General features: G+C 41.4%; 1 protein-coding gene across 1 annotated transcript in view; it reads right to left on the bottom strand.

Annotated features, from left to right (window-relative positions):
- Positions 1–16,664, bottom strand: part of TCOF1 (treacle ribosome biogenesis factor 1) — an 81,791-nt gene that overhangs the window by 48,313 nt on the left and 16,814 nt on the right. The window contains 6 exon segments of the mRNA XM_027841732.1: positions 4,341–4,532; positions 5,315–5,536; positions 6,591–6,661; positions 7,778–8,012; positions 11,280–11,368; positions 12,124–12,269. Coding sequence (XP_027697533.1) covers positions 4,341–4,532; positions 5,315–5,536; positions 6,591–6,661; positions 7,778–8,012; positions 11,280–11,368; positions 12,124–12,269 — 955 coding nt within the window.

Below are 16,664 nucleotides of genomic sequence, written 5' to 3' on the forward strand. Positions count from 1 at the left end.
CAAAGTTTTAAAAACAAATGTTAAAAACTGTTTTTATGTGCAACTGGGAAATAAGATATACAGGCAATGGGATATAGAAAGCTATCCTGCTCTACAGGAAAATAGAAGGGGAAGGGCATAAAGGAAGCGGGGAAGATAGAAGGGAGGGCAGATTAGGGGAAGGGGTATTCGGTATGCATGCCATCTTGGGATGGGGGAGGGACGAGATGGGGAGAAAATTCTGGAACTCAAAATCTTGTGGAAGTGAATGTTGAAAACTAAAAGTAAATAAATTAATAAAATTGAAAAAAAAAGAAAAAAGAAAAAATATGTAGTTGGCAAAGATAGAAATCCAAGCTATCAACCACCATATGAAAAAAACTGTTCCAAATCATTAATAGAGATATACACATTAAAACAATTACAACTTTCTACTTCAAATTAGCAAAGGTGGAAAAAAAATTAAAATGATAAATGTTAAAAGGTCTAAGGGAAAATGGACACATTAATTCACAGTTGGTGGAGCTGTGAATTGATACAGTCATTCTGGAAAGAAATTTGGAACTATGCCCCAAAAGTCACTAAACTGTATATGTGCTCTAACTCCTAGGCTTTCAATAATACCTTCTCTGTTAACCCCCCCTCTCCCCCACCCCCACCCCCAGCCTCTAGGGAGATCAAAGAAAGAGGAAAAAGACCCTTATGAACAAAAATCTTTTAGCAGCATTTTTTGTAGTGGCATATAACTGGAAACTGGGGGTGGGGAGTGGGGAAGGGGGTGAGGGGTTGACCATCATTGGGGAATGGATGAACAAACTGTGGTATATGAATGTAATGGAATACTATTACGCTATAAGAAATGAGAAAAGAGACAGTTTCAGAGAAACCTGAAGAGCCCTAGTAAATAAACTGATGCAGAATGAAACAGAACACAAGGACAAAACTAAAGTAACTTTGAAAGACTTAAGAATCATGATCAATGCAACAACCAATAGCTACTCAAGATGATGAATATGAAGCAAGCTGCCCACACCTGACACAAGAGGTAGGGGATTTGAGGAGGAAACTGAGGTATACAAATTTGGACATGGCCAACATATGTATTTATTTTTCTTGTCTACACTTATTTGTTACAAGGGTTGTTTTTTAGTTCTAACTTTGGAGGGAAACAATAGATAAATGATTAAAGAATATGAAGACAGTTTCCTATAGAAGAAATCCAAGATATCAAAAACAATATGAAAAAATGCTCTAAAGTCTAGTCAATAAGCATTTATTTATTAAGCACTTACTATGTGCTGGGCACTGACTTGATATGACTCTAAATCATTAATAATTAGAGAAATGCAAATTAAAGTAACTGATGTTTCACATCATATCCATCAAACTGGCAAAGATGATAAAATAGGGAAATGACAATTGTTGGGGCTTTGGAAAATAGGTACAGTACTACACTGTTGTGAAGTTGTGAACTGGTTTTACCATCCTAGGAAGCAATTTGTAACTATGCTCTCAAGGGTTATAAAACTGCAACCCTTTGACCCAGCCATACCAGTATCAGACCTATCCCCCAAAGAGAAAAAGGATCTGTGTGTGCAAAAGTATTCACCGCAGCTCTTTTTTACAGCAGGCCCAAACTAGAAACCAAGGGGTTAACTTCCTATTAAACAAAAGCTGAACAAGTTATGCTATATGAACTTATGGTATATTATTGTGCCATAAGAAATAATAAAATGGACAATTTCTAAGGAAACTGAGAACTTTATGAAGTAAGCAGAACTAGAACAATTTACATATCACTGTAGAGAAAAACAACTTTGAAAGATGTTAGAAGTCTGATCAATGCAACCACAGGTCCAGAAGACTGAAGGTAAGGCATACCACCAGTCTTACCATAGATGAACTTAAAATACAGAAAGAGACATACATTTTGGGGCATGTCCAATGTGGGAATTTGTTTTGCTGGACAACACGTGTTTATGATGAGGGTTTTGTTTCTTGAAGGTTTTTTCTCTCTTGTTATTGTTCAGTATATGTGTATGTATGTGTGTGTGGAGGGCGGTAGTAAATGGAACAGATTATAAACGCACATCAAAACAAGTAAACTTCTTTTTAAAAGGGAAAAAATGTTAAGGGGAGGGGATATGGGAGGGAAATGGGGACTAGCAAGAGGGATACAAAAAAACTCAGAATCATTGTAGCATTTTAAAAAATACATAGAAGAGAACAGAAGGAGGTTCAGATGGAAACACAGATAAGCAGGACAGCTTGGAAACTAACATGTGGAATTTATTATATTCTTTTAAAAATACCAGCTGAAATAATAGATTCATGGTTTTATGCACAATCTTTTTTCCCCCTATTCCTCTGTGTACAGTGTCTATGGAAATGCTTATATTTGACGATGTCTATCAAACCCTGAATAACCAAATAACACTAAAATTAAATTAAATTATTTAAAAAAAAAAAACAAAAACAAACCAAGGCCATTTATCATGTACAGAGTACTATGCTTGGTCTCTGAGGAAGAGACAAAGACCAAAAAAAGGCATGTCCTGTGGGCCCATGAGGTTTATAGTCTGGTATGGAAGCTTAGAGATAAATGTAAATAACTATATGGAACCTTAGAGACATAAATAACTATATGAAACTGAGTTATCTCTACTAAGTGGGTGGAAACTGAAAGAAGATGCAGTGAGGTAAACAAAAAATATACGAAGGCAGTAATATCATAAGAGTTCTAGGTTAGGAGGTCAAAGAGGGAGATAGTATTAAGAAAAATGATGCCAGATGTGGCAGCCTCTCCCTGTACCCTGCTACCAGGGATGCTAAAGTTGTTGGATCTCAAGACAGGGAGTTCTGAGATGCAGTGGGCTAAGCCAGTGTCGGCACTGAATTTAGCATTAACATGGTGGCCCCTGAGATCACTGGCCTGCTAGGTTGCCTAAAGAGGAGTGAACCTGCCGAGGTTGGAAATGGGGCTCAAAGCTCCCCTGTCAATCAGTAGTGGGACTGACCACCTGAGTAGCCCCTGTACTTTCAGCATGGAGCAAAACAGGGAGACCCAGGCTTTAAAAAAAGTGTCAGAAAGGTCAAGAAGGATAAGGATTGAGAAAAAGAGTCAAGAATTGATGATCAGGAAGCTAATAGTCGCTCTGGAGAGAGTAATTTTAGTTGAGTTCTTTCAAGTATGGGTTGGACCAGAGGTCCAATTCTGTGATTCCATTAATACTGAGTAGGGGGAGAATCCAGAAAGCAGAATCCAGGAATGAGTAGAAGACTGAGGAATTAGGAGCTACTAAAAGACTACTTTTTGAAGAAGTTTGGGAGGGAACACAAGTCCTTTCCTCTTTCCACTATACCAAACCCTATTTAGCCACATGAATATAACTGTCAGACAATTCCAAAGTTCTTATGGGGGAAAATGCTATTCACATTCAGAAAAAAGAACTGATGGAGTCTGAATGCAGATCAAAGCGTACTACTGGTTTGTTTCTTGTCTCATAACATGACTAATATGGAAATGTTTTACATGATTGCACATATATAACCTATATTAAACTGTTTACCGTTTTAGAGAAGGAAAAACATTTTTTTAAATTAATATTAAAAATTTGCCTTTACATGTAATTGGAAAAAATAAAATACTATTAAAAATATAACTGTCAGAGACTGCACAGTGCAGTAGGAGAGGGCTAGCTTCAAAACTAGGAAGACCTGAGCTCAACTTCATATTCTCCCTCTGGTTGTGTGACCCTGGGCAAGTCACCTAATTTCTCGGTGGTCTAGGCCCCCTCATCTTGGCCTTGACAGCTACTTAATTTCTAGAGAGCAGGAGTAAGCCAGTCACTCTCCTTTTGGGGTGGGTCCTGATGGAATTTGGAGTGACAAGGGCCTCCTCCCCTCAAGGGATGCTGACCTAGGGAACTATCATGGTCAGCTTTACACCTTGTGGACAAGACAAAGGGAGGTCAGGAATCTAAGGGGACTTCTAACAGAGAGCCAAAGTTGCACTTTCTGTTGGAAAGCAAATTTCGAGATGGATATTCACACAATAAGATGAGAAGTAAGTCAAATTCCACCCACAACTCCCACCCCCAGTCAAGTAGCTCCACTGGACCACAAGATTTTTCAGCAAGGTTCCATGAGTGGGGAACCTTCAGGCTTGAGGCCACATGTGGCCCTCTCAATCCTCAACCATGGCATGTGACTGAATCCAAATGTTACAGAACAAATCCTCTTTAACAAAAGGATTTGTTGTGTAAAACTTGGACTCAGTCAAAAGGCTGTACCCAAGGATCTAGAAGGCCACATGTGGTTCCCCACCCCTGGTTTAACCTAATCCCTCCCCCAGGTCTCACCTGTTGTCTCTGAAGCTCTGTATCGTCCTCTTCACTTTCTGACTCCTCGCTGCTCTCCGAACTCTCCTCTGCCTTGGAGGGCAGCCCCAACTTCGGCTTGGAGGATGGAGGGGCAGTTTTCCCTGTGGTTGGAGTGGTCTTGCCTACCTTCCCTGTTACTCCACCAAGATGAGGCGCTTTCACTTCTTGTGTCTAGAACCATAAAGCAAAACTCAAAGGCTCTAGAGCCAGAAGGGAACTTCGAGACCAACTAGCCCAACCCATTAATATTTACAGATGAGGAAACTGAGGCCCCAGAAGTTAAATGACCTGCTCCAGCTCACAAAGTTAATCAGTGGCACTTTTGGGATACAAACCCAGATCCTTTGATTAAAGGATGTCATGCTGAAACATGAAAATGAGGGTAATAGAAGTCAGTAGTCCCTTCACCCTCTTTAGAATGAAGACGTCTCACCAGGCAAGGAAACTTCCAAATGCTTCCCTTACGGTTAATGAGAACTGAGTAAAAGAGACACTTATCCTTAGCACATTGGGGCTTCCTTTCACACTTGCCTGCTCTGAGGGCTGCCCAGCTTTGAATGGCCTTGGGCTATGTTCTCTAACCCAGCGCTTCTTAAACCATGGGTCTCAAGGGGAAAAAGGTTAAGAATCTCTGCACAACCCCTCCCCAAGAAGCTGAAGCCAATCCCTTTCCCTGGAACCTGATGGTAGTTTTTCAGCTGAAGAGTTTCCACTGATGGGAGATCATCACTATCATCACTAGTTTCAATTTTTTTAACGCAGGATACATAAAGTGATTGTCTCAAACTCAAAGGGCTATTCTAGGGGAAACTTCAGCCTCCCCCTGCAGTGTCCAAAGGAAAGAGGAAGCCTCAGGACTCGGCCTTTATCAATTTGGAAGTATATTTTTCTTGAGCAAAGGCTTATTTGATAACCCAGCTACACCTACACTGTCCCTCCCCCCAAAGCCTCACCTGTCCCTGAGGTGTTGGGACATCCTCATCACTCTCAGACTCATCACTGCTCTCAGAAGTCTCTTCTGGACTCTTCTCCTTGGCTGTCAGAGGCTCAGTCACTAATCTCCCAGGAGATGGTGTGACCACTTTCTTCTGGGACCCCTTGGTGGGAACTGAGGCAGCAGAGTCACCTCTCACCAGGGCAGAGATGCCCTGGGGAGTTCCCACTGCTTTCTCCATCTGATCAAAGGAAAAGACATTATGTTAGTGGTCCAATCTAGTGACCTAATTGGGGCAGGGAAAATATGCAAAAGTCGAGGTCAGACACGTATATGGCTACATTATCTGCATCAAAACACACTCTCCCACTCTGTTGTACTTGTCTACACTGAGCTCAATGAAATTCCAGGGGAACCATTCAGGGTCCAGTAACAGAGCTCCACTGTAGCATGACTAGGAGACTAGGGCATAAAAAAAAAAAAGATCAATACAAACATTCTCTTACTCTGGTCATCTAATACATGATCACCCTATTAATTTGTTAATTTAAAATGCAAAGGATTGGAAGAAATCAGATTTAGAATTAAACAGATTTAAAGCATTCAACATTTTTATTAGAAATCAAAAGACCATTTAGTCAGCAAGGGAATAACAACTGCTTTGAATAATTTGCCATTTTGAAGACTCTTTAAACTGGCTTATGGTTTTACTAGAATTTGACACCAGCAACAAATTTAATCAACACTTTTGTTAGTGTCTATATGGAACGGCCTCCTAGACACTAAGGGAATATGAAGACAAATGAGATATAGTCCCTGCTGTCCAGAAGTTTACAGGGCTGAGTGTGATGAGAGGTGATCTCTAATAGTCAATAGTCAAATGAAATGAACGTTTCTTATATGTCTGGATATTTTCCCTCCTATTGAGCCGCCCCCACCATGTGCTGGGGGGGGCCCTCCCCCACCGCAAAACAAAACATCAAACAAGATAGTAAAGGTCATGCCACAACTTTAAGGTTTCCAAGGGTGCCTTACATAATCTGATCATAGCTAAAAGGAAGAGATCAGGTCACTGTCTTATTTGTCTTACCCACCCTACTAAACTGTGAGCTCCATGAGGGCAAGTGACCATGTATGCCTCAGAGGGCCTAGCACAGACTGGGTACTCAATATTAACTGAATAAAGACATAAAACACTGATTCTACAGGCAGTTAGGGGGACTGGCTGCCATTAGTACTAGGCTGCTGGGGAGGGGAGAGGGGTGCCAGGAGGGGAAGAGGAATGTGGCAATTACCTCTATATCTGTCTCATCAGTTGAGGAGTCCTCACTGCTGCTCTCTGTCTTCTTGTCCGGAGGCATTAGGGCTGGGACATGAGGAAGATGTGAGATAAATGCCTGCCCCTGCTCTCTCATCAGAACAGATCCTATTTCCCTACCCACAAACTCTACCCCAGATGCCCTGGAGAGGCTGGGGAGCTAAATATCAACCAAGAGTGATAATCCCCAAACCTCATGACTATCTTTGTTTAGTTGCTCTACTCCTTATGTATTAAAGTATCTGCCTGTAACTGTTTCAATATATGTATATGAATGATCTAAGGCTTAATTCCATGAACATGGGGACATTGTGCCTTATTCCAGCAGGCAGTAGGTGGTGCCAGGCATGGAGTCAGGAAGACCTGAACTCAAATCCAGCCTCAGGCACATCCTAACTGTAAGACCCTGGGCAAGTCACTTCAGCTTTGTTTGCCTCAGTTTCCTCAACTGTAAAATGGGGATAATAATAGCAAATACCTTTCAAGGTTGTTATGAGGATCAAATGAGATAATATTTGTAAAGTGCTTAGCACAGTGACTGGCACACAGTAGGTGCTACATAAAGGCTTACTCCTCCTATTCATTTCTGTATCTTTGGATCCCTTATAAGAACTTGCACACAGGAAATGTCTAATAATGACTGAAGGGACCCAGAACAAGCTCATTGTCTCTTTCCTTAGCCAGTGGCATCTCTACTCCTTCAGGGGCCAAAAAAGGTATTTAGGCTGTGCTACCCCATTCAGCAGAAAGGGACATGAAGCAAACTGGGAAAACAGGAAGGAGCAGGATTCTAACCTCAGAGCTCCCTTTTAACTCTGAGGGTCACCTAGTCCAACCTTGAACCCTATGCAGGAATTCCTTTTCCAGAATCTCTGACAGGCATCACAAAGCATCACCTGTTCCCCTATTCCTCCCCTCCCCTTATGGTTAAGGTAACTCACTATGTTGCTTTAAGCACATTAAAACCCAAAGGAAGGAGCAAGATGCTTGTGTAATGTATATGGGGGTGGGGGAAGATAACTCCTCCCACCCTTCCAAGAAAAGATGACTCCTTCTGGTCCCTTCATTTCAAGAATAAGGTCTTGTGCTTTGAGGACAAGGGAACAAGCCAACCTTCCCCTGAACCCAGGAATGTCTCAACAATTCAAGAGAAAATCCTCTTACCAGGTTTTGGAACCGGCTTAACAACAGGGGAAGCAATCTTTTCCTCGCTGTGTGTGGCCAAGCCATTGCTCGGAGGCTGTGCTGCCTGCTTTCTGGGGGCTGCTGGGGACTTTTTGGAAGGGGACTGCAGTGACACAGTTGGACCTGGCTTTCCAGAGGTGGTCTGTGCTTCAAGGGGGTCAGGGTGTGAGGCAGAGGTCACCACGGTCTTACTGGTTCCTTTCTTATTCTTTGTCTACATAAGAAAGAGAAACAACCATAATTGCAGATAATACACAGACAGAGAAATCTAGAAAGTGTCTTGGGCCTTTCTACAATTCACATTGATGAATGGGATGAAGGAATGTTTGGCCTGGAGAAGCAGGAATGGGAGAAGAGAGGAAGAAAATGACAGGATAGCTATCACTTAATATCTTAACTCAATGATATCATGGGAAGAATGCTGAACTTGGGAGTCAGGGGACCTACAGCAGATTTCGACCTAAGTAAATCCTTTTTTAAAAGGTCTTACCTTCATTTTTCCTAATTTATAAAATGAGGATAATGACAACCTCATAGGGTTGTTGTGAAGGAGTCACTTTGTTAAAGTGCTACAGATTTTTTCTACTTGGTCCCATACGTCAGAATAACTGGATTAATGTTTGACCTACAAGGTACCTCAGGTCAACTAGTCTAACCTCTTCCATTTTGCAGATGAGGAAATTTGAGGCCAAAAGAGGCTAAGTGGCTTACCCAGTCACATAGCAAGTTCCTAGCCTTCCTCCCAAGACCTGCTTATGATCTAGCGGCACATGTCATTGCCAAGAAACCTGGCCAACCCCCTGCCATCTCAGCTGGCTACGAGCTTTCTATCTTCCCCCAGGCACAGAGCAAGGGCACCACTCTTGGGTGCAACAGAAAGAGTTCAGATTGGGGCTCATCCTACATGTGTTAAGCTGTATGACAGTCCCTGAAATTACCAGCCAAACCTTCAAGAAGACATTTTCCTTCCTCCCCCATTCCTTCTGTCCCTCCTCACAGGCTTGCCCCACTATCTCCTCTTCTGTATTAAGCTCAGCCCTCAGCTCTGTGAATGACCACTTCTGTGACCTTGGGAATGCCACTTAAAACTCTTTCAGCCTCAGTTTCCTTATCTGTAAAATGAGGGGAGTTGGATGAGATGACCTCTAAGGTTGACTCTGAATCTCTGATCCTATGAGTCTTCAATTACCCAATGGCATTTGCAGAGGATGAATGAGGGTTACAGTGTCTGTGTCTGCACAGATCCAACGGAAACTCTGGATTAGACTCCTCTCTCTGCACGGCTGTGGTGGCTGACCACTGGCAGCCTACGGTCTTGGGGCTTTTAATACAGAGGGTACCCAGCAAAGAGGACTTCAGGGCTCTTGAGGCCAAGCTCCGAAGCTCTCACAATCTCGCTGGAAAAGCCCTCATGTTCCTAGGGGCACAATGAAGGTCTACTAGTACCACACAGCACATGGGGATTTTCAGCCTCATGATTTGGTGACGGGAGTTAGTTACTTTCTATTTAAGACTAGGAATAACAGATGGGCCGTGCCCAGGATACCCACATCTTTCTGCCTTAATAGCAAAGCACTGGGAGGCTGGGTAAAAAGAATGACAAAATGCCAAACCAAGGCATCCCACCTGGTTAGAATTCACATCTGCTAATGCCAGAAGCTTTTTCCTGAGCTGTTTGTTCTCCCACCCTCCCAATTCACCCAAATTCCCTGTCATTGGTGGTTTTTCAAGCAGATGCTGCTGCTTGAATAGGGGTTAGAGAAAGGATTCATACATTAGATGAGAGCTGGACTTGATGTCCACTGAGGAGTTTTTCCATTCTAAGGTTTTGTAAATCTAATACTAATAATCTGCCCAGACAACACTATCCCAGATGGCATCTCTTGAATCCCTCTTCTGCATGCCTCCTGCCACCCGCCTAGTGCACAACTACCAGAAACAGCTTCCTAATTAGTCTTTCAGTCTCTGTAACTGAGACCTGCCACATGACTGCCATATTTGTCTTCCTCATCCACAGATAGGGACAGTCATGGTACAGGAGCACTAGATTTGGCATTGTCGAGCCTGGGTTTGAATTGAGGCTCTGTCACTTGTTAGTAGCATTATTCAAGTGAACCTGAACCAAGACTCTTTGGGTCTCAGTTTTTCTCTTCTGTAAAAATGAAGTTACATTTCAAAGGTCCCTTCTAAGGTCTAAATCTATGAACCTATAATCTATTGTCATTCTTCTACTAAAAATCCTATTACCTATTAAACAAAGTCCATATTCCTCAGCCTGGTACCTCTCTCCATCTTTCCTTTCCACACTAGGCTATTCCAACAAATTGCAGTATTTGCTTTCCTTCATACATATCCCACATTCTCTGGCCTCTACTCAAATTGTTCCATACAGCTAAGATATCCTCCCCCATAATCTCTGCATGTTAAAATCCTACCCATTCCTTCCAATCAAATGCCACCCCCTCCCTAAAGCCTCCTCTGGTACTTCCAGCTGGAGACATCCTTTCCTTTGTTAGTCCTCAGTGCACTTTGTACATTTCTTACAGTATTCTGTGCTGCATTAGTCATCATACATTATGTAGTGTTGAATATCTGTGCATGTGTTGTATTCTTGGCTGCACTGTTTGCTCCCTAAAAGTAAGGACCAGGTCTTAGTTATCTATCTCCGACAGTGCATGGCAATGATTTGTATACTGCAGGCATTGAATGATTATTAAATGAGGGAATGAAGACAGTGGGTTTTGACAATGGAAGCTTTACAAATGAAGATTTCTGGGATGCCTGTATCCAAATCTCTTCTCTTCCTCTTAGTGACATTTTATAAAGGGAATTGATCTTTTCTTCCCTGATGAGGAAATTTAGGAGACAGACAACTAGGGGAAATTAAGATACAGTGGAAAAAACATTAACCTGAGAGTCTGGAGATCTGGGTTCCAGTGGTTGTACCATTTAGTAGCTACATGGGGTCTCTGGGAGGAGAGGGGGAATCTGCAAAATGAGGCATTTGGACTAATTTCTAAGGTAGGGGTTCTCAAAGTGTGGTCCAGGGACCCTTGAGGGTCCTTAAGACACTTTCAGGAGGTTTTTGAAGTCAAGACTATTTTCAATATCATACTAAGACACTTCTAATGTCTAACTGAGTAAATGTTGATAGATATAATCCATATAAACAAAAGCTCTTTGGAAGGTCTTCAATCATTTTAAAGAGTTTAAAGGGGTCCTGGGACCAAAAAGTACAAGAACCACCATTGTTTACAGCTCTAAGATTTTACGATTTCTAAGTGTAAGTAGTAGAAAAATGGACTGATAGCCTAGATGAAGCAACTAAAGGACCACCAGGAAGCATACTTCCCTGGCCTCCTTCTCCAGGCCTAGTCATCTACACCTAACTCCAGGCTTTTATGAGACTGTGAAGGATGTCAGCTGCCAGGATTTTAGCACACTACTGTACCAATTCATGAGAAGCAGTCTTTTTGCTTACCTTGACATTCTCCTTAGGTTTTGACAGTGAATTCTTGCATTGAGTGTCCTTTATCACAGATACAGAGTTGGAGTATAGCACTTTGGTGGCTGAAACATGGGGAAGGGGGCCAAAGTCAATAGTAGCTTGGTTAAGTAAGAACCCACTCTCTCCCCAGCCAGGGAAGGCATGCAAGGATAAAAATGGATATTTGTTATCTAGGGAACAGTCTAGACATAGGGCTCAAGGGACAAGAGAAATGCTGTCCAGATTCCAGCTTACCGTGGTTAATCAAGACTCAGGATGTTTTCCCACTAATAATAATAAACTCTGTACTAGGGCAAGTCTTATCTTTAACTACAAGAAAATCCAAACTAGGTTCCATATGGATTTTCCCCAGGCTTTCAGAAGAATGCCCTCATGGGGGAACACACAAAAAACTTGCTAGTTTTCATAGGCAACACAGCTCTCCTACACATGCAGCCCATGCTGACACCTCCTCTGCCTTCTCCTCTGCTGGCTTCCTTTCTTGCTAGAAATTCCCAATCCCAACCTCTGTAAAATACCACTTGAGGTAGCCAAAACCCACCAAAGTATTGTCAGAGCTTAATTAAAAAGAGAGGTTGTGGGGAGTCAATCCCAAGAGGCTCAGTCTTCTTGCCACAGGTTTTATCTCAAAGGTACAATTGTCACTTGCTTAGATTCAATGAACACGAACTACCAACACCACTAGGAAAGGGGGCAGCCTGCCAGAGTTCTGGGATGGGAGAAGGGAGGAGAGACACAGGTCAGCAAATTAAAAGCCTGGGGTGCTAGAGACCTCATGTGGTTCCTCGTGTTTTTCAGGCCAACACACCAGACTTACTTTTCACTGTTTTCCCCACTCTCTCTTGTTGTTCCTTCTCCTCCTCTGAGCTCTCAGAGCTGCTTAAAGGATCAGACACTCTGACCTTACAGGAAATCTCTCCATCTGCTTCTTCTGCCTTGCGTTTCTTAGCAACTTCTGAAGTTCTGCAGGAAAGATTTTGCAAGGGAAGACAAAGATGGTACAGTAAGTGCAATTAACAAATGAAAGGATGTGACATGCTGCCCAACATCCCATTCCCCAAGATCATGTTCCCCTGATTGATAAGAATGCTTTGTACCACATTCCAAAGCACTGACTTGTTTAATGTTCTTTTAAGAAATGCCTCCATTAAGATATTTTACTCATAAGCCTTTGTCATTATTAAGGTAGTTAGAAGGAATAAATATAGACAGGGCACAAGTGTGAGTTGAATATGAAGTAATGATATCTAACAGTAAAACTGGGGTAGCTACGTGGCACAGTGGATAGAGCACCGGGACTGGAGTCAGGAGGACCTGAGTTCAAATCCGGCCTCAGACACTTGACACTTACTAGCTGTGTGACCTTGGGCAAGTCACTTAACCCCAATTGCTTCACCAAAAAGCAAAAAAATTAAATTAAATTAAATTAAGGGGTGAGAGAGTAATGTACTGGGAGAAAGAGAATGGGAGAGGTAGAAAGGGGTAAATTATCTCACATAAAAGAGACAAGAAAAAGCTTTTACAGTGGAGGGGAAGAGGGAGGAGGAGAGGGGGTGAGAGAACCTTACTCTCATCAGAACTGGCTCAAAGTGGGAACATACACACTCAATTGGGATAGAAATCTATCTTACCCTACAGGAAAGTAGGAGGGGAAGGGGATAAAAGAAGGGTGGGATGACAGAAGGGAGGGCAGATTGGGGAAGGGGGTAGTCAGAAGCAAAACACTTATGAGGAGGAACAGGGTAAAAGGAGACAGAGAATAGAATAAATGGGGCAGGAAGGAATGGATGGAAGGAAATATAGTTAGTCTTTCACAACATGACTATCATGTTTTTTTTTTTTGGCTAGGCAATGGGGTTAAGTGACTTGCCCAGGTCACTTGCTTTATCCACTGCGCCACCTAGCTGCCCCAACAACATGCCTATTATGGAAGTGTTTTGCATGACTACATATGTGTAACCTATATCGAACTGCATGCCTTCTCAATGAGGTGGGGGAAGAAGGGAGAGAATTTGGAACTCAGAGTTTTAAAAATGAATGTTAAAATTGTTTTTACATGTAACTGGGGAAAAATAAAATTCTAAATAAAAATTTAAAAAACGGGGGGGGGGGGCAGTTAGGTGGTGCAGTGTGTAGAGCACTGGCCCTGGATTCAGGAGGGTTCAAATCTGGCCTCAGACACATAACACTCACTAGCTGTGTGACCCTAGGCAAGTCACTTAACCTCGTTGCCTAAACAAACAAAAAAAAAGAAATGCCTTCATCCACTGAAGGCAGAAGGGACTGAACAGAATTAACAGAGAGACCTAGGCTAGGCCTCCAGGTCCTTAGCTGTCTCAAAGATCTAAGTTCTGTGCTTGTGGTTTTTCCCTTTTGTTCTGATTCTTCTTTCACAACATGACTAATGTGAAAATATATTTAATATGATTGTACATGTACAGCCTATATAAGATTGCTTGCTGTCCTGAGAAAGGGGAGAGGGGAGAGACAAAAAAATTTGGAACTCAAAATCTTATAAAAGTGAATGTTGAAAACTATCTTTACACATAATTGGAAAAATAAAATGCTACTAAGTAGGAAAAAAAAGACCTAAATTCTGGTGTCCCCTCTTTCCTCCCCTCCCCCACATTTGTGAAGAAGCATTTGCACCTCTATTAGAGGTTAACTGGCACAAGTTGGCACATTATTTCCATTTTACAAACAAAGAAAAAACAAGGCTGAATGTTCAGAGTCACACAGAGTGTTTACAGCAGTATCAGGTGTTTCTGATTTTAGTGGGTTTTTTAAAAACTATACCACAAGCTGTTTCCATGTTTTTTCTCTATATCTAGGCCCTCCCTTGTCACCTCACTCATTCACCTTTCTCTTACCTATGTTGCAGGTTGGATCTTATGCTGCTGATCCCTACAATTAACAATTCAATTCAACAAATATTTACCAGGTACCTCCTATATACAAAGTACTATGCTAGGGGCCTTAGAGCACAAGTGAACATACAATTTAAAAAATTTTTTTTTTCAAATCATTCATTGCGTAAAATGCTCAGGTCAACCAACCAATAAACATTTATTCAGTATCTACTATGTGCCAGGCATGGTGGGAAATAGGGAGCCACTGGAGCTTCTTGAGCAGGAAAATGACACGGTCAGACCTACGCTTTTAAAATATTCTGTCAACATGACATACCTAATAACTCACAGAAGTATGGAACTATAAGGAAAGAGTGGGAGAGCACAGAGTAGTTGGGGGAAATGATCTCTGAACTGGTCAGATGACCGGCTAAGTCTGATTTCCAGCTCTGCTCCTACACACCCCTGTGACCTAGAACAAGTCACTTCACCTCTCTCTCTGACCCAGTTTCCTCATCTATAAAATGAGGGGGTTGTGATAGATGATTTCTAAAGTCCTTTCTAGCTCTAAATCTGTAATGCCTTGACTAACTGGGAATTAAGAAATCTAAGGAAATGTGTTCCTTTATGTTCCTGCAGTTTTTTGATTCCCAGAACAGGCCAGATCTTGCCTATCGGAGTCCCCAAAAATCAACAGCCTCAAAACCTACCTTTTCATCACTTCAGCTGGGACTTAGACTAATTTTTCTTTTAAATATAAATTTTACTTTGCCTTCCATTGACAAATACAAGCATTTAAATACATGAACAAGTACAGAAGAAAATAAAAATTTAAAAAGCATGAATTCAAACTGAAACACCAAGACTGTAAATGACTGTCCCATATCTGTAACTTCCATTACTTAACCCCCAAAAATCATCCCCCAAAGATGACTTTAATGTATTAATAACCACATCACCATTTTTCCTGATCCCTTCTGACATTCTTTGTATGCATGTAATGTGAATTTGGTCCTCTTATTATCTTCAGTAGGTAACATATATTTTGGGTTCTTTTTTTCCTATCAGATTTATTTTATTTTTATATATTTCCTTTTTTCTAATTATTGCTTAATCACCAATAAACATTTCAATACTCAAAAGGGAAAAAGGGTTGTTTATAAAGTTATGAACTTCTCTTGTGTAGTTTGTTTTTTAAAAGCACATTAAATTTAAGAAGATAGTAACAAAATTGCCCTGTTTGTCTGTTTTCTTTAGAACTCATTCAGATGGATTTTAAAGGTGAAATGAAAGAAATGGGGACTTGAATTAAGAAAACAGAGGTTTCATCTATTTCAAATTGGCATGCTGAATCTAAAAACAATAATAAAACGTGAGATTGGCCAAGTAAGTTAATATTTGGGTCATGTTTTGATTCATAGCCCAGTTCTATTTGTACCTAGCTCACGGTCTGAACTGCCCTGCAGACTGTTTTGACCTACATAAGATCACGAGATCACCGGAATTGGAAGGGATCTCATAGGTCCCCTAGTTCAACCTCTACCTAATGCAGGAAGCCCTTCTACACCATCCCAACAATTGGTCCTCTAGCCTCCTCTTCAACACTTCCAGTTATAAGTCACCTTGCACAGCAGTCCCATTTTATTTTTGGACAGCTCTGAATGTTGGGAATTGGAAAACTCCTTTCTTGTACCAAACCAGTTCTAATTGCACCCACTGAGGCCAAGCAGAATAAACCTCTTAGTCTCTGAGTAGAATTAGTTGTTTTAAGTCACGGCTCCAGCGTTTACTAGCAGCATGACTCTGAACAAGTCATGTTACCACTCTGAACCTCAATCCCTTAATCTATGAAGTTGGGATAACACATGTCTCATTCTACCTGACAAAGTGGTTATGAGGACAGTAATTCATAAACTTTAAACTTATATTATACCATATTATTTTTACAACAGCTCATCTATCTCCTTATTATAGTTCATGTCTTTGTTATGTTATAGTAACTCATATCCAAATATGAGCTATAACATCAACATCAAAAGCACTTTATTAAAGTATCATTACCACCCTGTCCTACAGAACATACTTCCTACTCCTACCAATCCAAACTCTTGACAACCTTGTGTCTGGGTTAAGATCAAGTTCACCGTCTTCAGGAAGCCTTTCCCCTAACTACTCAGGCCCACACTAATACTTCTCTTCTCTGACCTTACAGTCTAAGGCAGTGGTTGACAACCTGTTATTAATAAACGTGTCTGGCCAAGTACCCTAAATATATGCATATTTATTCATAAATTATATACTTGACTATTGTACTAATATTACATACACTAGAAAACATTTTTGTGGTTGTTGTTCAGTCATTTCGGTCTTATCTGGCTCTGTATGATCCCATTTGGGGTTTTCCTGACAAAGGGATTTGCCATCTCCTTCTCCAGCTCATTTGACAGATGAGGAAACTGAGGCAAACAGGGTTAAGAGACTTGCCAAGGATCACATAGCTATTAAGTGA

This window comes from Vombatus ursinus, unplaced genomic scaffold (genome assembly GCF_900497805.2).
Source record: "Vombatus ursinus unplaced genomic scaffold, bare-nosed wombat genome assembly UNPS02014863.1, whole genome shotgun sequence".
Classification (NCBI taxonomy): Eukaryota; Metazoa; Chordata; class Mammalia; order Diprotodontia; family Vombatidae; genus Vombatus; species Vombatus ursinus.